Source organism: Ranitomeya variabilis, chromosome 4 (assembly GCF_051348905.1).
Source record: "Ranitomeya variabilis isolate aRanVar5 chromosome 4, aRanVar5.hap1, whole genome shotgun sequence".
Lineage (NCBI taxonomy): Eukaryota > Metazoa > Chordata > Amphibia > Anura > Dendrobatidae > Ranitomeya > Ranitomeya variabilis.
In genome coordinates this window covers 286,931,418-286,958,555 of record NC_135235.1, presented here as the reverse complement: position 1 = coordinate 286,958,555, position 27,138 = coordinate 286,931,418, and the positions used below count along the sequence as shown (strand labels likewise).

The 27,138-nt window shown below is 43.4% G+C and overlaps 1 protein-coding gene and 1 long non-coding RNA gene across 3 annotated transcripts; one reads left to right on the top strand and one right to left on the bottom strand.

Annotated features, from left to right (window-relative positions):
• The first annotated feature begins 316 nt into the window (after positions 1-316).
• On the top strand, positions 317-25,003 carry LOC143764488 (transmembrane protein 26-like). Of its 2 annotated transcripts, XM_077250098.1 has the most exons (4): positions 317-1,101; positions 7,357-7,574; positions 22,445-22,568; positions 24,318-25,003. In XM_077250098.1, the coding sequence occupies exons 2-4, from the start codon at positions 7,378-7,380 to the stop codon at positions 24,906-24,908; spliced, it is 912 nt and encodes a 303-aa protein (XP_077106213.1). In that variant the 5' UTR covers positions 317-1,101; positions 7,357-7,377; the 3' UTR covers positions 24,909-25,003. The 2 variants fall into 2 exon arrangements, with proteins under 2 accessions (XP_077106213.1, XP_077106214.1); XM_077250099.1 differs by lacking the exon at positions 317-1,101 and having other exon boundaries at positions 6,936-7,574.
• On the bottom strand, positions 7,409-27,138 carry LOC143764490 (uncharacterized). Its single transcript, XR_013213211.1, has 3 exons — positions 26,835-27,138; positions 11,075-11,184; positions 7,409-7,542 (listed from the first exon to the last, which is right to left on the bottom strand). It is a non-coding gene; the product is annotated as an uncharacterized LOC143764490 (long non-coding RNA).

Genomic DNA, 27,138 nt, shown 5'->3' with positions numbered 1-27,138 from the left:
GGCCTCTCTGACCTTTCCGGCGCCTGCGCACTGCAGTACTTTGCTCTGCCCTGAACAGGGCAGACAAAGTACGCCTGCGCCAGAGCCGCGGTGTAAAGTCCCGAAGAGGACGTCATGGAATGAATATGGGAGGCGCCGGAGCGGACCGGAGACACCCATCCGACCTGACCGCACCGGGACCGCCCCTGGGTGAGTATAATCTAACATCTTTTTCTCCTCTTTCAGGTAACATCGGGGGCTTATCTACAGCTAAGTAGTAGTAGTAGTAAGATAAGCCCCTGATGCCGATGAGCTTACCTCACCAGCCATTTTGGGGGTGACAGGTTCCCTTTAATAGCTTTCCATTAAAGTGCCTTCCAATCTTTCTCTATTCTTTTTATCATAGAAATACATACTTTTTTTCCCTACATTATGCATGTTTTCAACATTTCTTACAATTTAAGAGTCATTTGTAGAAGCTCTCAATGAGGAACATTTGTTGAGTATAGATTAAAAAAAAAAAAAATAAGTGTACCAGACTCAAGAATGTAAGGGAGGGGAAAAGTGAGAGCGAATTCCCAAAGCTTGTTTCTTACCTTGGAGGCAGAAAGAAAAAATCTGAGACTAGACCTAAATCCTTCCTGCCTGGAAAAGTTTATGAAGAATAATTGGAATTGGGAGAATAATCAATTGAAATGTAAACAAAACGCTCATCGCTTGGATGAAAGATTTCAAGACATTGTCTGAAGAACTACAAAGAAAAAGGGGCAACTAAACTTAAAACTTTAGTGATATCTGAAACTTCTCGACTATTTTAGGCAAGATCTTGTTAAAGTCTTCTATGTAACAACTCACGATTATCTGATAAATATTTGTACGTCTTGACCACATCGAGATATGAACATAATAACGAGATTCTACAAAACGAACTTGCAGAGACTTGACGCCATGTGATCTTTTCAGCTCATTATCACAGTGCTGGGTGTGTTTTCTACTGGAAATGAGTCTTTATTTGTTGGCTCCATCAACCAAGTGGGCTGGAGCATGTTAAAAAAAAAAGCAGAATTTGGAAGAAGACCCTGCAGATTTCTCTGATTTTGGATTGAAAGCGAACAGCATAAGGTAAGAATTAAATGATGATGATCTAAATTAATGCAAATAATACATTTTTTGCATGTCTGTAAGATATGTTAGAAGCAGAATTCAGGATGGGAGTATCAACCCTCTCTCCCTCCTCATGTATCTTATCTTACTCAACAGCTTTGATCACATACAATGAGGACGTCTAGTTCTGGTATAAGAAAAGATGTTACTGTATTTGCAAAGTGCTGCAACATTGTATCTCATGACTGATTCTTAGTTTTAACTTTACTCATGTTTTATATATTATTTACACATTCCAGGAGAATTTGTAACAGTCGGTAAATGACTTATGAACTGGTGCAGAATCCCAAGGATTAAGAGCAGCTGTAAAGAAGTGAAGTTTGCAGCTTGTTCCCCCTCTTAAATCCTGTTTTCGCCCTGAGTATCATGCACGCCTCTCTGCGAGAAGCCAAGATAAATAGACACTATTAAAGAGAACAGTTATTTTCCTGAATAGCAATGGCTCAGGCTGTATGAAACATTTCAAAACTTTGTTTGGTTTCAAGCTTCTTCTTTTTTTTTTTTTAACAGCCATGCCCTTAATAAATTCCTTTCTATTTAACCCTTAATGAGTATGTGCATTTTAAAGGGAACCTGTTATATGTGAAAAAAAGGGAGAAAAAAAAAAACAATGTTAGCCCCTTAGTGACAAAACTGTTTTGTTTTTTTTCAAATCTGACATGTGCCACTTTATGTAGCAATAACGCTGGAACGCTTCAGCATATACCAGTGATATTGAGATCGTTTTTTTACAGGACATTGTATTTTACATTAGTGGTAAATTTAGGTCCCCACGCTTTGCTGACCATCTAGATATCGTACTCACTATTTACAGCTGCATCTAAGGGATTAAATGGCCAGTATGACATTGATCGTGGTTGATGCAGCTGGGCGTCAGCTACAGTGTACAGCTGAGAGTTGCAATATAGTCTCATATATCTCAGGTCAGTTAAAAGACGTTTTAGTGGTCAAGAGGTGGTTAATCTGCAGGTTAATAGAGTTCTGAGCCTGTCCAGTGCCGGTACTTGGAGTCTCGTTGCCAGGAGGAAGTAAAATTTTGGCACGAGTATGTCACATCCTATTGGGAGATCTGGGGTTAGGCGATCTTTATGTACTGTGAATTGATGGTCTTCCATTTAGCCTATGTGTTTTGTTCCCCATATTAAATGTTTTTTTTGTTTCCTTTGGCTCTGAAGAGGTTAATGACTCTTTGTATGCTAGTTGGAGATATGCAGCTCCATCTCACAGATGCTCCTGACCTGCTCATTTCCTCTCTCTATATGACCTGGCCAGACCTTCTCACCCCTGCCTGTTAAAGTTTTCCTTCCTGGCTTGCTGGAGTTGGGGTGCTGAGGTTGGAGTTCGTAGTTGCTGCGTGTTGTTTTTGGGTGTATGCTTTCTCCATTATCCTTGTTCCCATTTGGTTTGTACCTTCCTATCCCTTCCTTATATTCCTCCCTACCCTTTGTTAGTGTTTTTGTATGCAAGTTGCTTTTATTATCCCTGTATGTCTTATGTGTACATACACTAACATATCTGTCCTAGGCCTCCTGGGGGAGGGGACAGCTTAGGACATTAACAGGAGCATAGTAAGGTCAGAGATTCGGGCCTCTCTACCTTTAACCCCTTACTGACCTCGGACGGGATAGTACGTCCGAGGTCAGCTCCCCTGCTTTGATGCAGGGCTTCGCGGTGAGCCCGCATCAAAGCCGGGACATGTCAGCTGTTTTGAACAGCTGACATGTGCCCGCAATAGCGGTGGGTGAAATCGCGATTCACCCGCCGCTATTAACTAGTTAAATGCCGCTGTCAAACGCAGACAGCGGCATTTAACTACTGCATCCGGTCGGGCGGCGGAAATGAGCGCATTGCCGACCCCCGTCACATGATCGGAGGTCGGCGATGCTTCTGAATAGTAACCATAGAGGTCCTTGAGACCTCTATGGTTACTGATGCACGGCAGCTGTGAGCGCCACCCTGTGGTCGGCGCTCACAGCACACCTCATTTTCAGCTACATAGCAGCGAACAGCAGATCGCTGCTATGTAGCAGAGGCGATCGTGCTGTGCCTGCTTCTAGCCTCCCATGGAGGCTATTGAAGCATGGCAAAAGTTAAAAAAAAAAAGTAAAAAAAAATGTGAAAAAAATAAAAAAAATAGAAAAGTTTAAGTCACCCCCCTTTCACCCCAATCAAAATAAATCAATAAAACAAAAATCAAACATACACATATTTGGTATCGCCGCGTTCAGAATCGCCCGATCTATCAATAAAAAAAAATCATTAACCTGATCGCTAAACGGCGTAATGAGAAAAAAATTTGAAAAGCCAGAATTAAGTTTTTTTGGTCGCCACGACATTGCATTAAAATGCAATTACGGGTGATCAAAAGAACGTATCTGCACCAAACTGCTATCATTAAAAATGCCAGCTCGGCACGCAAAAAATAAGCCCTCACCCGACCCCAGATTATGAAAAATTGAGACGTTATGGGTATTGGAAAATGGCGCAATTTTTTTTTTTTTTTTGCAAAGTTTGGAATTTTTTTTCACCACTTAGGTAAAAAATAACCTAGTCTTGTTAGGTGTCTATGAACTCGTACTGACCTGGAGAATCATAATGGCAGGTCAGTTTTAGCATTTAGTGAACCTAGCAAAAAAGCCAAACAAAAAACAAGTGTGGAACTGCACTTTTTTTGCAATTTCACTGCACTTGGAATTTTTTTCCCGTTTTCTAGTACATGACATGCTAAAACCAATGATGCCGTTCAAAAGTACAACTTGTCCCGCAAAAAATAAGCCCTCAAATAAAAAAGTTATGGCTCTGGGAAGGAGGGGAGCGAAAAACGAACAATGAAAAACGGAAAATCCCAAGGTCATGAAGGGGTTAAGAGTACCCCCGGGACATGGATAGTTAGGGTCACACTTCCAGGGACAGTTTGAGGCCCCCCTTCCTTACTGAAGACCGTCACAGCTGACTTTATTCTCTCAGCACCGTTCAGCTTCCAGTCAGAGGTGGCATGGCAGCGGCTTCAGTCACTGTTCTATGTATAGAGAACAGCGGCTATAACTGTGTCCCACGGCACTGACTGACAGCTGCTCACCACTACAGCCAGCTGGGGGAACGCATCAATTTACAGACCTTGGGGGAGACAGACTGAATCTGGTATTCTAGGCCCAACATCATAATTTTAAAGAATTGTGACAAGTCTCAGAGGTTTAAAAAGTAGAAGAGCTTGATTTGCCTGGTTTATATATTTGTGTTGTGTGTACGTGCCAATATAAGCAATGGACTTGAGCCATGGAAGGAGTGTTGGGGTAGTGTTATGTTGATGGTTACCACAAGCACATAGAAGGGTTATTTTCACACTCGCACAATTGGTCTATATATTGAATTAATCAACCGTAATTAAAAAGCAGTGCAAACAATAAAGATCAAGACAGAGACAAAGAATGAGGACCTTGCACATTCTTGGACTTCAGGATAAGATATTTCTAGTTTTTGTCAAGCTTAACTAAAGTTACAAAAGTGGCTTCGGACGTGTCTGTAATTGAAATGGAGGAAGCCACACGCAACCACATTAAGTCTCAGAGTGGAGGCCAACAGGTAGGACCAGCCACTATCAGATATTTTTCGTATATTACGTGCTTACGCCATAAATAGGGTCTAAGATTAGTAAACCCCTTGTAACATCTAATATGCACTGCCACTTCATAGGCAGCTATACAATATAATATAATCAATTGATCAATACATTGTCTGTGCAACTTTGCTAAATGCAGAGTGTTCCCCACATATTGTACATTGGGTAACGATCCACCTAATTATTGTTTGAAGATTCCAAATTCTATGCGAATACATTCCTTAACTCCTTCATGACTTTGTCATTTAAAATTTTTGCACTTTCATCTTTTCCACCTTTTTATCCAAGAACTATAACTTTTTTTATTTTTTTATTTAGCATAGCCATATCAGGGATTTTTTTTTTGCTGGAAAAGTTGTATTTTTTAATTTACACTAGTAATTTTTACCATACAATGTACTTAACCCCTTTCCGACACCGGGTGTAATAGTACGCCGATGTCGGATACCCTACCTTTGATGTGGGTTCCGGCGGTGAGCCCACATCTTTCCCAGGACATGTCAGCTGTATTGAACACCTGACATGTGCCTGCAATAGCCGCGGGGGGAATTGCAATTTCACCCGTGGCTATTAACTAGTTAAATGCCGCTGTCAAACGCTGACAGTGACATTTAAATGGTGCTTCCGGCAATCATGTCGGAAATACACACACCAGTGACCTGCGTCACGTGAACGGGGGTCACCAGTGTGTCGGTATGACAACCCGAGGTCTCCTTGAAACCTCTATGGTTGTCACTGCCGGATTGCTGTGACCATCGCCTCTATGTAGCAGAGCTGATCGAGTTGTGCAAGCTTCTAGCCTCCCATGGAGGCTATTGAAGCATGGCAAAAGTAAAAAAAAAAAGTGTTTAAAAATATAAAAAAAACTAAAAACTATAAAAGTTCAAATCACCCCCCTTTCGCCCCATTCAAAATAAAACAATAAAAATAAAATCAAACATACACATATTTGGTATCGTCGGGTTCAGAATCGCCCGATCTATCAATAAAAGAAAAAGTATTAACCTGATCACTAAACGGCATAGCGAGAAAAAAGTAAAAACGCCAGAATTACGTTTTTTTGGTCGCCGCAAAATTGCATTAAAATGCAATAATGGGCGATCAAAAGATCGTATCTGCACCAAAATGGTATAATTAAAAACGTCAGCAAAAAATAAGCCCTCACCCAACCCGAGATCACAAAAAATAGAGACGCTATGAGTATCAGAAAATGGCACAATTTTTTTTTTTTTTAGCAAAGTTTGGAATTTGTTTTACCACTTAGATAAAAAAGAACAACAGGGGGAAAAAAAAAGTCTGGTGAAATGGTTAAAAAAAAAAAAAAAAAAGAATTTCAGTTTTTTTTTTCCTTTTTATTGCATTCAGGGTATGATAAAGATGCCCAGACAGTATGAATACAGCAATACCAAAAGTAATAAAATAATGAAGGATCCAATTCAAATGATAGCTGGCAGAAAGCATGAAAATTTATAATTGATGCAAAAAGTAAATGGGAAATTGTTTAATTTTCTGATTATGGGCTATCCATTTCATATGTATAACAGCACATTAAGGCCTGGTTCACATGAGTACATTTCATGGTAAATATACAAACTACACTGTCCGGCCTGGCGGCGGGTATTACAACACAAACTTACAACCCCTCATAAGTGTCTATGGGGTTATAAATTCAGTGATTCGTGATGTGAAATTATAACCAGATGTCGGTAACAAACCACTCAATCCACACAGGCAAAGGAATCAAACCATAGATGTTCAACATTTAAGTTATGTGCAATAATGAGAAATGACACAGGGAAAAAGTATTGAAGAAAGAGAGGTGCAAAAAGCCAAGAAAAGCCATGACACCCGATGAAATCTGTCAGTAATTATAAACCAATCCTGCCACTTAGTGAAAAATAATATCCGCTGGTTCAACTGGCACACAATAAACAGGTTATGATGAGTAAAACCATTGAGCTGTCTCAAGACCTTCAAAACCTTATTGTTGCAAAACATACTGTAGAAGAATTTCTATATTTCTATTTCTTTATATATAATTTCCATTACTTTATATCATTTGTATAGGTTCGCCCCCCCCACCCAAAAATAGAAATTGATATCAGTTGCCATACCTTATTTATTTTTCGTCAATAGACTTGTACGAGGACTTGGTTTTTTACATCTTTTATTAGTCTCTTTAGTGTATTTGAACCTGTGATATTGTAGTTTATTGAATAATTGCCGATTTCCTGTGAAATCCCCATTGGATTTTCTTCATAGGTGTGCAGGCATAGCAAACATGGGTACCTTCAATTCAGTTGCCAAGGTGTTAATAATGAATTTTAGACACTTTTCTGACTTGCTGAAATTAAAGAGTGCTGCCTATTTGGAAAAAAGGTGTAGCTTAGAGTAAAGGGTCATTACCAGAAATGTGAGAACAAGCATAAAACATTGTATCAAAATTTTGGCAAAAATTACTGACTCAAAGTAAGTCAACTAATAAGTTGCGGGAAGGTTTGACAAAAGTTATTCAGAGGGGCCTCATGTTACAATATTAAGTAGTTTTGGGACGACCATTGTAAGTTGATAGCATTGTACTTGTCTCTTCACAGATAACACGTAAATTTTGCAGAATGAAGAGCAAATGTCTGAAGATCCTGGCAGCCATCTTCAGCCGGTTATTATTCGCGTTCCATGGATTAGTTATGATAGCATTAGCAGTGGATGAAACAGGAAATGATTATTACTTGGTTCTCCTCGGCGGAATTTTCCTCTTGTTTATCGAGATGATTGTGACACTGAAGATGACAAAAAATGGAGAATGGAAATGGTAATTCAGACCACGTAAAAGCACAGTTACGTTATATTAAGCTGCATTATGTATAAAATTATTTTAAATGGTCACAGTCTTAAAAGTGAATTATACATAAATCAATACTACAAGAGAATATAAGAAACTTTGTAATATATCTCATCAAATAAAGATGCTTCTTTCTCCACTTACGAGCTACTTCCACACATGCCCCCTTCCTTCCTGGCCCTTAAAAGGGTTCCCGGTTTCAGAAAACCCCTGACCTCAGATGCAGTTTCCACAACTGCTCCTGCTCCCGGTGTCTACTATTGTCTGCAGCGTTGACATCACGCCGACATCACTACGGCAAATGACTAAGCTCTGAACTACAGTAGTTGATGGCATGAGCTGCTCAGAGCCATTAAGCTCACTAATTAGCTGCAGTGTTGTTGATAGTAACAGACACCAGGAGTGTATAATCAGTGCCAGAGGACTGGGGAGGATGAGCAAAGCAGAGTTTATTTTATTTTTAACCCCTTAACGTCCAATAACGAACAGAGACAGTCATTGGACGCCTCCCTCTGTTTGGTGCGGGCTTCGGCGATAAGCCTTGACCTTTTCCGGCACATGACAGCTGATCTGATCAGGTGAAATGTGCCCGGAACAGCCGTGGGTGGAATCGCGATTCACCCGCGGCTGTTAACATGTTAAATGTCACTGTTAAACGCTGACAGCGGCATTTAACATGCAAGAAGCGCGTCATTACCTGCTCCCATCAGCGCCCATGTAACATGACTGTGGGTCGCCGATGGGTTGGCATGACAACCAGGGGTTAGCAGGAGACCCCTCTGGTTGTTATTGCTGGATCGCTATGAGCGCCGCCTGTTGGTCGGCGCTCATAGCAAGTGAGCATATCTGCTACATAGAGCAGGGCTCTATGGAGCTTCTAGTCTCCCACGGAGACTATTGAAGTAAGTAAAAAGTATAAAAAAAGTTTTTAAAAATATAAAAGTTCAAATCACCCCGTTAGGTGTCGAGTTCCTGTCGCTGCACAGGGGGAATCTCAAACCATGTCCTCTGCGGTCACCCATTCTTCCCCAGCCGCAGTGGAGTCTGCTCAGCAGAGACGTCGGTCCCAGCATCTGGCTCAAGCAGATACTGTACGTTTGGTTACAGCTGCCGCCCCAGGATCAGCCTTTGTAACCAGCATTGATCAGCGGCAAGTAGACGTTCCAGGGACTAAGTCCTGCTTTTCATCTACTGAGCATGCCCACTGGACGACCTCTCATTGAAGGTCGGAGGTCACATGCTCAGGTCCTGTAGTGGCTCCGGTTGGACCACTATGAAGGTCCCAGAAGGCTACGTCTATAAAAGGCTTGCATGGCCGCTCGGCCATGCGCTAGTATAAAACTGAAATCGTGTGTGTGTGTGGATGTGTGACTGAAACTGGTGAAAGCTCCTTAATCATTCCCATCCCTAGTGTTGTTGAAAGTAATTGGGTAATTGAGCTACCTAGCACCAGACTGTGCCGTCCAGCACCAGGCACGAGTTTACTGCATCAATTAGCAGCCACAGCCAGTGCGGCGCCGTGCGCAATCAGTGCGCTTTCCTAGCCCTAGTTAGGATGGTTAGTGGCGTCGGCCAGAGCGGCGGTGTACACACTCTGTGCGGTAAATCTTTAATTAGTCTTGACAACCGGTCAGTGTAGGGTGGGAACTTCCGCTTGGACTCAGCATCTGACTCAGGGCGTCCTCAGGTGCGGGCTCAAAAGCCACCGAGTGTCAGAGCGAGTCCAATCACCAGCATAGAGGGGTGAGGTCTAACCCACATGTGAGCAAGTGTTCATCCGCCATTACTCAGCAGCAGGTTCCATCTCTGCACGGTGGACCTGGGGCTGCGAACACACCTCATATTTCCCTTTATATTATTTGGTGCATTCCGCTAGTCCTAACACCCCCCTTTCGCCCCATTCAAAATAAAACAATAAAAAAATCAAATATACACATATTTGGTATCGCACCATTCAGAATTGCCCGATCTATCAATATATAAAAATAATTAATCTAATTGGTAAACGGCGTAGCGAGAAAAAAATCGAAACTCCAGAATTAAATTTTTTTTGTCACTGCAACATTGCTATAAAATGCAATAGCGGGCGATCAAAAGATCGTATCTACATCAAAATGGTATCATTAAAAACGTCAGATCGATGAGCAAAAAATAAGCCCTCACCCAGCCCCTGATGCTGAGAAATGGAGACGCTACGGGTCTCTTTGAACTCGTAATGGCCTGGAGAATCATAATGGCAGGTCAGCTTTAGCATTTAGTGAACCTAGTAAAAAAGCCACACAAAAAAACAAGTGTGGGATTGCACTTTTTTAAAATTTCACCGCACTTGAAACTTTTTTCCCATTTTCTAGTACACGACATGGTAAAACCAATGGTGTCATTCAAAAGTACAATCAGCCCACAAAAAAACAAGCCCTCACATGGCCATAATGACAAAAAAATAAAAAAGTTATGGCTCTGGGAAGAAGGGGAGCAAAAAATGAAAATGCAAAACCAAAAATACCCCTAGTCGTTAAGGGGTTAAACAAACTGCAGCTGGGGGACAAGAGTTTTGTGAAACCAGAAAAAAACGGTTGTCCAACACTTTAACATTGATGGCCTATCCTTAGGATAAGTCATCAATGCATTATCAGTGACACCCAGCACCCCCACAAATCAGCTGTTCCTGGTGTCAGTGGCAGACAGAACTGCTCAGTTATGGAGCTTTACAGCACAGCTCCATCGTCTGTATAGTGATTACGGCAGAGTACAACACATTTGCTAGCTATTCAAATTAATAAGGGCTCCAAAGACAGTGATGATAATGTATGTAAAGCGCTGCGGAATATTATAGAGCTATATAAGCAATGCATAATAAATAGATAAAATAAATAGGGTCTGGATGTGCACTATTCCATCGATGTAATAGAACAATTCCGGACAACAACTACATCAGGAACAGCTGATTGGTGGGGTTGCCGTGTCCTGCTAATTTAATTAGTTTACCTTCAGTTACCTTATCTAGATCATTTATAAAAATGTAAAACAACATTGAGGCCAGGACAGAGTCTTGTGGTAGCCCACTTGAAACACTCTTCCAATTGGATGTGCCACCATTTATTACCACTCTTTGAGTATGATCACTGAGCCAGTTATGAATCCACCTAACGGCAGCCTTGTCAATTCCATACTTGGTCATTTTTTCAATAAGGATAGTATGATATACTTTATCAAATGCTTTGCTGAAGTCAAGATATACTATATCTACCGCATTTCTCTGATCCACCCAGTTAGTGATTATATCATAGAAGGAAATTAGATTAGCTTGGCATTAGTTTTTTGCTACAAATCCATGCTGGCTCCGGTTAATTACTGTATTCTTATCCAAGTGCTTCCCTACAGTACATGCTGTTTAATAATTTGTTCAAAGATCATTCCTGGTATAGAAGTAAGGCTCACTGGCCTGAAATTTCCTGGCTCCATCTTCTTACCTTTTTTGAAGATAGGTACAACATTTGCCCTTCTCCAATCTACTGGGACTTCTCCATCTCTCCCGGATTTTTCAAAGATTCTGGATTCGGCACCCTTGGATGTAATTAATCTGGGTCAGGAGATTTAAATTAATTTAAATTAGTTAAGTGTTCCCTCACCATCTTTATGTTTATAGATAGTGTGAATTATTTTATTCCTTCGATGGCACCGTGAAGATGTGTTGATGTTACAATTGCTTTGTTAGACAACACAGATGCAAAATAGGAATTTAAAAGTTCGGCCTGCTCAACATCTTTTTTGACCACTTCACCCTTTTCATCCTGTAAAAATCCTATAGCATCTTTGACTTTTCTTTTGCTTTTGATATACCCCCCAAAATAATTTTTTACTGCTTTTGGTCTCCCTTGCAAGCCTCACTTCTTTACTGGCTTTAGTTAATCTAACGGTTGCCCAGCATTCCCTGAAAACAGCATTATATTCTACTTTTTTAAATTTCCTTTTTAACAAGTGACTAAGTTCTGTGTTCATCCATACTGGTCTTTTTAAATGCTTCGAATTCTTACTTTTTTTCTTGATGGTTACCGATTGTGCAGTGAAAATTTAGTTCAGCTAAATCTCCCATCCTTCTTGGACAATGACAAGGATGAAATCAAACAGAAAGGCACAAACACACAGACCCCAGCTGTCACTTTCTAGTAAGTGTTTATCTCAACCAAGAGCTGGATTCACATGTAAACTGCTCAGTACTGATATGTAGTGTTTTCAATACTGCTACTTCTAGACATGTGCTACATTACTACATAGAAACAGTTGAGCAGGACTCCTTCATATCTATGTGTACTGTGTATATGCATTTTTACCATTGACTTCTTTATAGTACCTCATAATCGACAGAAAAAAGTGCCTTTAGGACAGGGATATTTTGTATCTTTAGGACAAAACATTTTTTAGCTTTTCATTGTTGCATTCCAAGAGACATAACTTTTTTTTATTTTAAATGCGTAAAAAGCCACATGAGGGCTTGATTTTGTGGTCAATGTGTAGTTTCATTTGCACAATTTCAGGGACGATAACTTACAATTCTACCACTGCTTTCTTACTCTTTAAATATTAAGCCATTTACTGTGCAGCGTCAATAAACATGCTACTTTTATTCTGTGGGTCAGTATGATTAGGGTGATCAGGGCTGCCACTAGAAATTTCGGGGCCACATACTGGCAAATTTTTTTTGGCCCCCTTGAGACTCTGCCCAGGCTCCACCTCAGCCCCGCCTCCACGCTCCACCCCTCGAACTGTCCACAGTCCCACCGCTCTCCCTTGGAAAAACTCCACTTCTCATCTATCACACATTAACAGTTCCCATCACCAGATCACACATATAGCCGGCAGCTTTTGTTTTGGCCAAAAGATTTTTTAAGCCGCCACCATAACACGGTAGACACTTTTGGCTGGGCCCTACTCTGCTGTAACCTATTAAATATTTGTTAAAATATGCAATACAATTTAGGTATATTTTTATTTATTTTTCAATTTTTAAAATGACCAATAATATCACATACAAGGAACAAATACCGCTATACCATGTCAAGACCACATATTACCGCCACAGTGATCGAATAACATCACATAAAGGAACAAATACCACAACACCATGACCAGACACCATATTATTACCACATAGTGACCAAATAGCACATACAAGGGACAAATACCACCGCACCATGACCAGACGACATATTACCACCACAAAGTGACCGAATACTACAATACTGATCAGTAATAAAAAAAAAAAACACAATACCATCACCATAAGTGCCATTATACACAGGAGATCTGTACTTAGTATGCAGTGACTGTGTACAGGTAATACAGTGATCACTGGTGATATTATACACAGGAGCTCTGCATATAATGTATAGGTAATACAGTGATCACTGGTGACATTATACACCGGAGCTCTGTATATAGTGTATAGTGTCAGTGTATAGGTAACACACTGACTCACCAGTGACGTCTCTAGGTGAAGTCCTTCATTTTTCAACTTTCATCCAGCACAGACCGCCGTCACTTCTTCCAGCCATGACTTGTCTCTGCAGGAAATAACACAGTTATCTCGAGCTCCGCTTGCAGAACACATTACATAATTTTTCCCAACTTCTACATTACACCACATGAAGGAAAAAAGGCGACATAGTATCACTCTACACAGTAACAGGACCGCACCCCCATTTAAAACAGTATACTCAAAAAATAAAATAAATACATAACTGCAGTAATAAGATCCTTAATTAGCCCCTATGGTAATAATATCCCCCATCCTGGCCCCCGTGTGTCTCATTCTTGGCTCCAGCCATATGTTCTCCCATCCTGCCCTCATGAGTATCCATTCTGCCCCATATGATCTCCCCATCCTGCCACATATGATCACCCCATCCTGCCCAATCTGTCTCCATCGTATCCATCCTGCCCCATGATCCTGCACGATCTGTCTCCAATCCTGCCCCCAGTGTCTCCAATAATGCCCCCATGTCTTTCATTCTGCCCCGTGTCTCCATTCATGCCCGTATCTCCATTCTGCCCCAGTGTCTCCAGCATTTCTGCCCCCAGTGTCTCCAGCATTTCTGCCCCCAGTTTGTCCAGCATTTCTGCCCCAGTGTGTCCAGCATCTCTGCCCCAGCGTGTCCAGCATCTCTGCCCCAGCGCGTTCAGCATCTCTGCCCCAGCGCGTCCAGCATCTCTGCCCCAGTGTGTCCAGATTCACTGCCCCAGTGTGTCCAGATTCTCTGCCCCCACTGTCCAGCATCTCTGCCCCCAGAGTGTCCAGCATTTCTGCCCCAGTGTGTCCAGCATTTCTGCCCCAGTGTGTCCAGCATCTCTGCCCCAGCGTGTCCAGCATCTCTGCCCCAGCATGTCCAGCATCTCTGCCCCAGCGTGTCCAGCATCTCTGCCCCAGCGTGTCCAGCATCTCTGCCCCAGCGTGTCCAGCATCTCTGCCCCAGCGTGTCCAGCATCTCTGCCCTGGGGCCCCCTGGATCGCCGCTCTCAAAAAAAAAAGCACGAGTTCTTACCTGGCCACGCTCCTGCGGCGGGCGAAGCTCACTCCCTCCACGCAGGTGAAGCACGCACTCGCCGGCGGCTGATAATGACGTCAGACGCCGGCGAAATGCGCACTGCGGCTCAAGTCAGCTGGCGGCTGTTAACTATTGACGTACGGGCGCGGGCCCGCACGTCAATAGTGTGAGCAGCGCCTGTAGGGGGCCCGGTGAGCAGATGAGACGGGGCCCGATGCTGCCCCCTCTGCCCACCGGGCCCCATACACCAGTCATGGTTGTAATGCCCTGATGGCGGCCCTGAGGGTGATATAAAAAGAATTTTCTTTTTGCCTTTTCTACTCTTGAAAAAAAAAATGTTCTTGAAAAAAAACAGTTGTTCCTGAATGGTGATAATATGACAACCTTACCGCCTTTTTTTAATAGTTTTTTTTATTAAAGAATTTACCGTGCATTTTTTTACATTAATTTTATTCTTTCTGGCTATATGATTACAGTAATACCACATGTAGTAAATTGGCTCACTCAGCTGCTTAATGAGGTAGTCACATGAATGGTCTCCATAACCAGTCCAAACAAGAGAAATAGACACATTCAATCTTCTTGACATAAACAAATCAGCATTCACTATAGTACTTATAACTGCAGGTCCACCCGCTCAGGAAAGAGGATTCAGCTCTGTTTACCAAGAGCCCATCTCTGGAGGGCAGCTCCCCTCCAGAGTACACACAACAAACAATAAGTCCAAAAAGATTTGCTTTTACCTCCTGGTTCACACCCTGAGGTGGAGATATGGTAAACAGCCTTTCTGCCCAACTCTTCAGCTGTTCACAACAAACGTGGCCCTGTTATGGCCGATTATGTCCTCTCAGCACATAACATGCTGGAGCAAACTTCCAGGTTCATATCCCTGAAGATAATAGTGAAACATATCTCCCCTCCTGCCAATTACCAGTGACCCTCTAAGGGTATGTTTCCACGGTCAGGAAACCTTCAGGATTTGCTGCAGATTGGATGCTGCATACAGCTGCAGCGTCCAATCCGCAGCGTCCAGATGTTACAGCATAGTGGAGGGACATGTGGCGCGTCTTTCCAGACCACAGCATGTCTATTTATCTTGAGGAGATGCTCCGTCTCTGCTAGATAAATAACCCAGTCTATGAATACGATGCGGTGATTCTGCATGTTTTCAATGAACACATCCAGAATCACCACGCGTACAACAGGGGGCGGCGCTTTGGGCGGAGCAGGGTATCCGCTGCGTCCAAAGTGCAGGGAATCCTGAACGTGGATATACCCTTAGAAATACCCTCCCCCCTCTGCCCAAAGCCGGGGGATTTGGCACCTTCAGTAACAAGACAGGGAAGCCTTGATAGGGCATTTACTTTAGCATGTAGTTTTCCTGGCCTATGCTCCACATGGAAGCTGAAGTCGCTGAGTGCCAGAAACCACCTAGTCACCTGGGCATTCTTCTCATTCTTTTCCCTCTTCCATCTCTGGGATGCATGGTCTGACACTAACCTGATCTTTCGGCCAATCAGGTCGGACTTCAAAGTGTCAATTGCCCATTTGATAGTCAAGCATTTTTTTTTCCATGATGGCATAATTTTTCTAACAGGAGGAAAGTTTCCTACTTAGGCAAAGGATAGGATGTTCCTCCCCATTTAATTATTTTGATAATATGGCTCCCATCCTGACTTCTGACTCTTCAGTCTGGACCACGACCTCCTTCGTGAAGTCCAGAGCGACCAAGACGGGCTGTTAACACAGAGCTAGCTTCAACTCCTGGAAAGCTGTCTCTGTTTCGAAAGTCCACTTGGTCATCGATGACTTTGTGCCTTTAAGGAGGTCGTCAGGGATGTGGCTCTCAAGGCAAAATTTGGGATAAACCGCCAATAGTATCCCACGATTCCCAGAAATGTCCTAACCTGTTTCTTGGAGACTGGTTGAGGCCAATTTTAAATCATGTCCTCCTTGTTCTCCTGCGGCTTGATTTCACCCCTACTGATGATGTAGTCTAGGTATTTTGCCTTCTCCTACCCCATGGTGCACTTCTTCAGGGTTATGGTAAACACCACCTTCCTTAGTGCGCTCAGTACCCCCTGGACCTTCTGCAGATGACTTTCCTAATCTGAGCTGAAGATCGCAATATCGTCTAGGTAAGCTGCGGCATATTTCTTGTGGACCTGGTCCATGGACTTCTGGGAGCTTGCTGGTGCTCCTTGCAGACCAAAACGCATCCTGGTGTATTGAAAACACCCATTAGGTGTAGAAAAGGCCATCTTCTTTTTAGGCCGTTTGAGATGAGGGGATTTGTCAGCACACTTTTGTAAGGTCAAGTGTGGTGATGTATCTTGCTGACCCCAACCTCACAATGAATTCATCGACCCTGGGCATCAGACACACAGCAAACTTGGATACCTCATTCATCTTACGATAATCATAACAAAACCTCCATTCTCCATTTGAATTCGGCACATGGACAATGGGACTGGACCAGCCGCTCTTCGACTCTTTGATGATGCTCAGGCTTAACATTCTTCTCACCTCCTTTGAAATCAAGTTGTGGTGTGCTTCAGGGATTTGATATAGCTTAAGGTTTACCCGCAAGTGCAGTTCCATCAGAACTTTGTGGTCCAAGGTCTGAGTACATCCCAGCAACTCTAAAAACAGATCTCAATATCATTGGAGGAGTTCTCGGTACTGTTGTTTCTGGGCTGTGATCGTGTCTCTGCAACCTCAACATCCTCGATATTGTCTCCGGGGTTAGCCCCCAGACATGGAGCATCCACCGTCTCCCTATTATGCCATGGCTCAAGTAGGGTGACGTGGTAGGCCTGATAGGGTTTTCTTCTCCCTAGTTGGTGGATCTTATAGTTAACTTTGCTCAGTTTTTCAACCACTTTGTATGACCCTTGCCACTTAGCCAGAAATTTCCTACCACCATGGGAATCAGCACTACTACTCGGTCTCCAGGGCTAAACTGTCTCAGCCTTGCCGACCGATAGTATACCCTTGATTGAGCTTTCTGTGACTGGAGGAGACTCTCTCTCTCACAATCGGCATCACCAGTCTCTTCCAGAGAGAACATACTCTGGCCCTAGAAACAGAATTATTCCATCAACATAGCTACCAGACATGTCCCGGTGATATCAGTTCTCTTTTGCCCGATTTCTTTTCATTTTGGTCTAGCCACAGGATAGCGTCCTTAGAATCAAAGAAAAATGTTGAATTCATAGCAGCAATTTTTAAACCGTGGATACAACATGGAGTAGGAGACTCCTACAAGATGCAACTGTTTTTTGATGTCCAGGAACTGTGCTCTTCTTTTTTGCACTTCCGTGGAATAGTCCGGATACACAGATATCTTTTGGACATTTATGCAGAAGTCATGATTATGTCTAGAATTTCACCGTATGCAATTGCGATGTCTGTAATGGAGTATTTTAGCAAGGACTGTATGAGGTGGGATTCAAGAGTTAGTGGTCTGGTCGGGTCAGGACACGATGTGCCCTCTCTACAGCAAACAGGGGACTTAAGATTTCCTTCCCAAAATCTTACCAACCTCACCTCTTATTCGGGCTCAGGCTGGTCAAGATCCAGCAGGGGTAGAACGGCTTTAGGTCTGGACATATCCCTTTTGCTGCCTTTCTACATGCACCCACCCTCTCTACCCTCCAGCCGCTCTGACAAACCTTTTAAGCCTGGCAGCAGCTTCTCTATGTCAGTCCTCAGCACTGCTCGGATTGTTCTTCCTGCCGTACAAGTGTCGGCACTATCTTGTACCTTACGCTCTGGGTCCTTAGGCGTCTTTCCCTTCTTCATATCATGTGCCAGACTGCCGGGAAGGTCTCTGACAGAGAACGGGATGATCGGGTGAGTATACCCGCAGCTTGGTTTGTCTCACATGCTGGTAATTGGGCTTTTTTCTAGATTTTAAGAGAATTACTTCAGGCGTGCATCCGCTCATATAATGTGCTGACTCCGCCCCTCCATCCCTGTCAAACTTTAAATGGCCAAGATCAGAATTATTTACCATCTAGCCCATCCCAGGAGGAGCATCTTAGCAGCTTAGTCATTTAATTAAATGCGTATTTCATGGTACGCAGGGGTTCCATTGCTTCAAAATAAAATGTAATGGCAAGAAAATGTTGTAAAAAGAAACCACTATGAAACATGCTTGAAATTCATGAGGGTTTTTTTGATGAAGGTTTTAAAATACTGAAAGAAATAGTGTGTAGGAAATCAGCCATATATCCTACAAATGTATCTGTTCATCCAAAGGTTTTGCTTACATTAACATTATGGCTTCTAATTTATTGCAAGAACTATGACTGCCATTAACTCCCATACTTATGTCAGTTATAAGCGTAACCCAGTGTGGGTAGAGCTTCACATAACCATTTAATTGATTATGGTACCCTATAAGGTTTGGATCACACGAGTGTACATTCTCTCATCTAATATAGTTGGGTCAATTTTGAAAATGACACTGATCATAGCGTGAGCAGATTCTCTTGGATAAAGCAAAGACCGTAACAGTGCTACTCGGGAGCAATCTAAGGTATAACAGGAACATGTCACAGTTCCACCCCTCAGTGTGTCTGGGATGCAGTTACTGACAACTTGGCCATCCAATTTGTCAGGCGTGCTGAAGCTGTCAGTACTTTGATTGACAGCTCAGCCATTCTATCTGGTACAAGGGCGTGCTGAGCTGTCTGTGTTGATTGAAAGCTTGACTATCCAATCTGAGACTTCGAGGCATCGGCTGTCTCCAAGTGTTCATTATCCCAGGTAATTGCCATGCTACTAACTGAGCTGTTTATCCCAGACCTCTGCCAGATGTACATTCAGCTTGTGAGGTTTATGCTACCTGTAGCTTGAGTTCTGTATGCTTGATCTTTTGCTGCCTGACCTTGACTTCATGCTGACCATCTGTCCGTTTAACCCCTTCTGCTCTGATCCGTTATCCTTCTGGTATTATGACTGCGGAATGTTACCTGACCACGCTTTTGTCTCTCCTTCTGTTTATGACGTACCCTCCTGGCTTCTGACCGTGGACTCTGACTATTCTGTCTCATGGCTTGGCCGTGAGAAGTGACTAGCATCACAGAACTGTTATATATTTAAAAGTCCGGATGGTTTATTTCAGTCCTCATAAACCACATTACAGGAAACTCAAATACAGCCCTTGTCCGGCACACAGTGAAACAAAGTAAAAAGTCCATACAACAGTGTGGGTTTGCCCACTTGGCTTAGAGTTGAACTTAGTCCTTTAGCAAAAGCACACTATCCTGAAGGTCCACACACCTCCTCACACAGAACTGTGTGAGATAAACAGGTCCCATTTTACAATGTGAGCCACACCTAGCTCTTCAGCTGCTCACAATAAGACTTCTAGTATACTATGTGTACTAGAGCATTACTCAAGGTTTGTATCACAAAGGACATGCACCTCTGTGATGCATATAGTATCTCTCATACGCTATGTGTCCGACAGCCACCTTACAAGATGGAGAAAAAAGTCTCCATTTTTTCCATTTAGTCAGTCCATGGAAATCGGATGTCATCTGAGTGCAGTCCGATGGTTTACAGGCATGCATTAACTTGCATGGCCAGGTGCAGTCAGATATCGGATCAAATTTGGGCATGCTGCAATTTTATTCCTCGGACAGGCTGTGTCTGAGGAAAAAATTAAACATGTGCATGACCCCATAGTACAGGATATAATTGGTCTGAGTGCAATCCAATGTTTTGTTGGATCACAGTTGGACAGCAAATACAGCCATGTTCATGAGCCATAAGACAGAGATGCTCTAAGTACTTTCCAAGAGTCATTATATCGTTGAGATGGGTTAATTGGACATTTCAATGGCTGGGTTTTTGTGAACAACCATAGAGCAGATGGGAGATTGTCCACCTTATCTCCACCCCAGGTTGTGGTCTGGGATATAAATAGCCAGTCTTTTGACTCATTAGGTGTTAGGTACCGTCTCACATAACGATTTACCAACGATCACGACCAGCGATACGACCTGGCCGTGATCGTTGGTAAGTGGTTGTGTGGTCGCTGGGGAGCTGTCACACAGACAGCTCTCCAGCGACCAACGATGCCGAAGTCCCCGGGTAACCAGGGTAAACATCGGGTTACTAAGCGCAGGGCCGCGCTTAGTAACCCGATGTTTACCGTGGTTACCAGCGTAAAAGTAAAAAAAAACAAAACAGTACATACTCACATTCCGGTGTCTGTACCCCGGCGTTCTGCTTCTCTGCACTGTCTGCGCCAGCCGGAAAGCACAGCGGTGACGTCACCGCGTCACCGCTGTGCTCGCTTTCCGGCTGGCCGGCGCTCACAGTGCAGAGAAGCAGAACGCCGGGGGACAGACACCGGAATGTGAGTATGTACTGTTTTTTTTTTTTACTTTTACGCTGGTAACCACGGTAAACATCGGGTTACTAAGCGCGGCCCTGCGCTTAGTAACCCGATGTTTACCCTGGTTACAAGCGAACGCATCGCTGGATCGCTGTCACACACAACGATCCAGCGATGACAGCGGGAGATCCAGCGACGAAAGAAAGTTCCAAACGATCTGCTACGACGTACGATTCTCAGCAGGGTCCCTGATCGCTGCTGCGTGTCAGACACAGCGATATCGTATGGATATCGCTGGAACGTCACGGATCGTACCGTCGTAGCGACAAAAGTGCCACTGTGAGACGGTACCCTTAGGTAGGACTGGAGATAGGAACTCCAGCAGTGCTATGTGTCCCAACAAGGAAGCTGACCCATGTATGTTTATTTTCTTGAATGACTGGATCCCTGCCACAACAAGGACTGCGCTGTATGTTATGTTTTCCCTTAGGCCAGAAGGGACTTGTTTATTTTTGCTAACTCTGCACTGGCTTATGCAGCACACCTAATAAACCAGTGAGAGACTTAAAGAGACAGTTTTCCTTTGTCTACCTCCGTGTGCAGCCGAGTGAGCCAATCTACCACAAATAAAATCTACAACTAATACAATTAGTTTGTTTCAGTAGGCTCTACAATTATGGGGAAGTCTGCTGACTTGGCAGATGTCCAGAAGGCAGTCAATGATACACTCCACAAGGAGGGTAAGCCACAAAAGGTCATTGCTAAAGAAGCTGGCTGTTCACAGAGTGCTGTATCCAAGCATATTAATGGAAAGTTGATGGAAAGGAAAAAGTGTGGTAGAAAAAAGTGCACAACCAACTGGGATAACCGCAGCCTTGAAAGGATTGTTAAAAAAAGGCCATTCAAAAATGTGAGGGAGATTCACAAGCAGTGGACTGCTGCTGGAGTCATTGCTTCAAGAGCCACCACACACAGGCGTATCCAGGACATGGGCTACAAGTGTCGCATTCCTTGTGTCAAGCCACTCATGACCAATAGACACCACCAGAAGCGTCTTACCTGGGCCATGAGGAAAAGAACTGGACTGTTGTCAGAGGTCCAAGGTGTTGTTTTCAGATAAAAGTACAATTTGCATTTCATTTGGAAATCAAGGTCCCAGAGTCTGGAGGAAGAGTAGAGAGGCCACAATCCAAGCTGCTTGATGTGCAGTGTGAAGTTTCCACAATCAGTGATGGTTTGGGAGCCATGTCCTCTGCTGGTGTAGGTCCACTGTGTTTTATCAAGACCAAAGTCAGCGCAGATGGCTACCAGGAAATTTTAAAGCACTTCCTATGCTTCTCTCTGCCGACAAGCTTTTTGTAGATGGAAATTTCATTCTCCAGCAGGACTTGGCACCTGACCACAGGCAAAAATACCAATACCTGGTGTAAAAACAACAGTATCACTGTGCTTGATTGGCCGGAAAACTCGCCTGAACTTAACCCCATAGAGAATCTATGGAGTATTGTCAAGAGGAAGATGAGAGACACCAGACCCAACAATGCAGACGAGCTGAAGGCTGCTATCAGAGCAACCTGGGCTTCCATAACACCTCAGCAGTGCCACAGGCTGCTCGCCTCCATGCCACACCGCACTGATGCAGTAATTGATGCACAATGAGCCCGGCCCAAGTATTGAGTGCATTTACTGAACATACATTTCAGTAGGCCAACATTTCGGATTTTAAAATAATTTTTCAAGCTGGTGTTATAAAGTATTCTAATTTACTGATATAATGACTTTTGGGTTTTCATTGGCTGTAAGCCATAATCATCAAAACATTAACAGAAACAAACACTGGAAATAGATCACTCTGTTTGGGTTTTCTTTCAAAATTACAGTATTGTGTTTGTTTGTTTTTTACATTTTTTCATTCCTGCACTAAATTATTTCCTGTGTCATTGCAGGTTTTCCCCAATGGTGTTTCTATATTTATGCACAGTTATTCCTTCTGTATTTGGGATGGAACTTAAAAACCTAAATTTAAGAATGAACGTCACCAACTTGACAGATACTAAATGCACAGAAAACGTACGTATCTCATTCATCAAATACATTTCTAAATGAAAAAGGGTTGTACATTGGCCGAGTATAAGGTAGCCATAAATTTTACATTATTCTATGAAATATAACTACTAATGCACGACTTTTATAATTTGTACATCTCTTTTTAAAACTCACAGCACTCAGGGTTTGTTTGCTATCAGGCAGACTCCATGAGACATCTCCTTAATGATCAGTTGGAACTATCTGTAAAAAATATTCTTGCTCACAGAGAGAACTACCAGACATCCCTATCCCTGACCTAGACCACCACTGAGGCAGAAGGAGAAGTGGGGGGTAAGGAATGTGCCTTGGGTTCTCCATGCCAGAGGGGAGTAACAACAAGTCTGCCTTAGTCACACTTTATTAATTCAGCAGAAGTGACTGAAAGACTAACTAGAGAACTTAGTCTGCTACCATTGTGGTCAACTTGTAGAACTCAGACTGATACCAAATGATATCATTAGTGATGAGCAGTGGCGTAACTACAAAGTTATGGGCCCTGGTGCGAACTTTCAAATGGGGCCCCCCATGCCAAAATATATAGCTGAATTAGAAATGGCGACACGCACGAACGAACATGATCTGCGTTAGCATACATGCACCATTACAGAACTAGTTGTAGGCTGTGTTCACAAGAGTGAAGTTCACTGTCTGTATACAGACCACAACCTCCAGCCTCGCGGAGGGTATCCCGATCCAAACTCACACCCTCCTGTGTCTATGGCAATATGCTCCTGTAAACCCAGCCTGACAGGGACGACCCCTTATAAATGGATGCGTGCCCCTCTAAACCCTGCAATCACCTGGTGGGGAAAGTCACATCCTGACAAGTAATACTGCCAATTCTCCAACCATAAGTTGTGTATTTTCAGAGCTGGGAAATGGGAGTTCAATACTAGAACACATCAACTATGGTTCCAGTCCAGGACCACCCAGGGGCGGTCCTGCTGCGGTCCGGTCTGATGGGTGTCGCGGTCCGGTCCAGCGCCTCCCATCTTCTTACGATGACGTCCTCTTCTTGTCTTCATGCTGTGGCTCTGGCGCAGGCGTACTTTGTCTGTCCTGTTGAGGGCAGAGCAAAGTACTGCAGTGCGCAGGCGCTGGCAAACGTCAGAGAGGCCCAGCGCCTGCGCACTGCAGTACTTTGCTCTGCCCTCAACAGGGCAGACAAAGTACGCCTGTGCCAGAGCCGCAGTGTGAAGACAAGAAGAGGACATCATCATAAGAATATGGGAGGCCCCGGACCGGACCGTGATGCCCATCGGATCGGACCGCCCCCCCCAGGTGAGTATAATCTAACCTCTTTTTCTCATCTTTCAGGATACATCGATGGCCTTATCTACAGGATTCCAGAATGCTGTAGATAAGCCCCTGATGCTGGTGGACTTAGCTCACCTTCGATTTTGGGGGTGACAGGTTCCCTTTAAGAAGGGCTAGTTGGGGTGTTAAAGGGGGCGGTATGTTGAGAACTTTTCCTATATGACTATGTTTTGTTTCCCAGAAGGGTGCGATTTTAACATAGTCATACCAAATATGAGAGGGCGTCCCAAGTAACAAATTGCATCTCCAGCAATTAGATGAATAAGAGTTATCAATTTTATTAAGAATATCTTGAGTTTTGTACCAACGAAATATAATTTTATAGTTTAATTCTTGGTATTTAATTGAGTATTCTGTAAATTTGCTTTGTTTTTTAAAACTAAAAACCCCCCGCATCTTCTGATCTCTCGCCAGGACAAACAAGAATTTTCCAAAATGGTGCAAGTCGCAGAAGAGTTAACAATCTTGGTCCTGATTACCGGACGTTGGTTGATGCCAAGAGGGAAAATGAACCGCGATCAGCTCGCTCAGCTACTTCTGATGTACCTTGCAGTAGGAGCAGACATTCTGGATATTTTAGAACTGATGAAGGAGCCGTCAGTAAAAACCAACGAGACTATAACGGTGGTGGGATTGTGTCTATTCTCCTGGGCGATTATGCAGTTTACATTAGTACTCACACAAAGTTTGTCTTTTGCGTCCCCGGATGCGGAGGTCTATGGGCAGCTTCGCTCACCATCTGGAGTAAAGAATTGCGTTATGTCTATATGTTGCACCACGGAGGTTTGGAGTGTGCTGATCGCGGTGGGGATGCAGGATGGACCCTTTCTGATTTACCGCTTGTATTTGGTAACTGGAGAGGGTGTGTTCAATGAGTCAATGATATTTTTCATAAGCAAAAACATTTTGTCCGTTATAATACAAGTGTACAGGGTTGTTGTGTTTCTTGGCAATCAAAAACGCAAAAGAAAAAAAATGAAACAATCTCATGTAAATTTAGAATAACAAATATTGTAAAATGTATAATAATGACAAGCATGTATTTAACAACGTATGTATAAAAATATAAACATATATAAATATATATATATAAAGATAAAACCTTCAAAAAAGTCTACTTCAGTGTTGGAAGGTTGATGCAGGTCCCAGGGGTGGGACACCACATCTTGCAGACATTTATGGCTAATATGAGGATTCCCCGTTTAGGCCGGGGTCACACTTGTGAGAAACTCGCACCAGTCTCGCATCTCAATACTTGTCACTGCCGCCGGCACTCGGACCAGAGCGCTCAGATGCATAGAAATATATGCAACCACACGCTCCGGTCCGAGTGCCGGCTGCAGTGCCAAGTATTGAGGCTCGAGTTTCTCGAAAGTGTGACCCCGGCCTTAAAATGTTTTCTGTTGGGAACTACCGCTTTTAATTAAGAGAGTCCTCTGACAAAAAAGATGATCACAGGGTGTCTGTCACTGCAAGACTAGAGGACCCTGTGGCTTTCTATAGGATTTAATTTACGCGTCAATTAGACTTGGGAGTTCAAAAGAGTCTTTGTCTTCACTCTTAAAGGGTTGTTCAACCTTAGACAAGTTTGCGGTCACTTTATGTGATTGCAGAGTTGTGAATCCTCACATCGCTTGCACTGTGCGTCCTGAGGATTCTCCAGTGCCAGGCGAATTACCACAAGTATGCGATTTGCATAGATGCAGTCACATGCCAACTAGACATGCATGACTCTGGATGGACGTGCTGGATATTCCCATTTCTCCTTCTTCTACTTCAGCTGAAAATCACCAGTAGGTACGACACCCACCAGTTATATTCATTTGCAACGGCTCTCAGATGTATGTCTCGGCGTGTCAAGCTTCAACTCTTCCCCCTCCTCCCTTTTCTGAATAGACATGCATGACCTCACCCAATGCAAGCGTATTGAGCTAGGCCCGACCCAGTCTAGTCAGAATGTGGCCGGAAGTATGCAAACCACATACGTGCAGTTATCTGACCACCCACTCTCGGGGCAGCACCGGAAAGTCCTAACAGCACGCTCTGTGCGTGATCTGAGGATTCACAAGTCTGCAGTCACATAGAGTAACTGCAGACTTGTGCCCTGAGGCCGGACAAACCCCTTAACTTTCTCTCAAAAGTATGAACTTTGCTAAAATTTACTTTTTACATATGAACAGCAAAAAAAATATGAAATTTAAACTGAATATAATCCCTGAAAGAGTAGTCCATAAACATGCACCTAGATAGCAATCCAAAATTTTTTTAAAAAATGTGGACACTGAGATCTCAATCTGCGCACATGCTGCCTCAGAAAGGTGGCCGCCAAGAAACCGGTGATGCACTCAGCTCTGCTCGCCTTGGACACTGGGCCACGGCGTCGCCACATTTCTGCCGTCGATATTCTGAGGAAGGGACTCTGCCTCACCGCTGACACCGGACCTGCAGCAGCGCACTGCTGGGATACCCTGGGACTGCAGCATTGCCTCACTTCTGCCGCCGCTGGCTTCCTGAGGAAGGAACCATGTCTCCTGTGACCCCGCTCTACCACCGCCAGCCCTCAGGTAAGATACCTTAAATTCGGACAATAAGACGGACCCCCATCTTATAAAAATATTTTTTGTGCTATTTTCCACCCCAAAATTTGGGGTGTGTCTTATAGTCCAAAAAATAGGGTATATGTTCAGCTTCATGTATTGCAAAAAAAATAAATAAATTAAAAAAAAAGAAACAAGAAATTATTTCAGTATCAGGAGAAAAAACGTAATAAAAAATATGCCCAGTCCTTAAGTGGTTAATATTCCAGCATTGTATTCTTTCTGCCTGTATGGGAAGGAGTCATTCATCATTGTTTATGGCCCCTCAGCAGGTGAATGAATGACCTGTGAGTGCAGCTCTGGAATGCCGGTGACTGCAGGAAGCGCTGCTCACCGTCAGTGCTTGTGTCAGTGCCGGCAGCGCGGACTCTCCACATTCCAGCGCTGACAGCTCCCACTCACTGCTCGCTGATTACTCACTTACTGACCCGCACACACGCCCGGACCTTCCTGATTGGCTGCAGGTGTAATCCGCTTTGCTCCCATTGGTTAAACTTTATAATCTCCGGACCAGGTATTTGACACTCTGATCCCATTGGTTCCTATTTCCTGACCGGTCTCATTCATTGGTTACACTATTCTCTTTTGAGTAACGTGATTGGTCAATTTGGTCCCCAAACTTTCCCCCATTGGTTAAG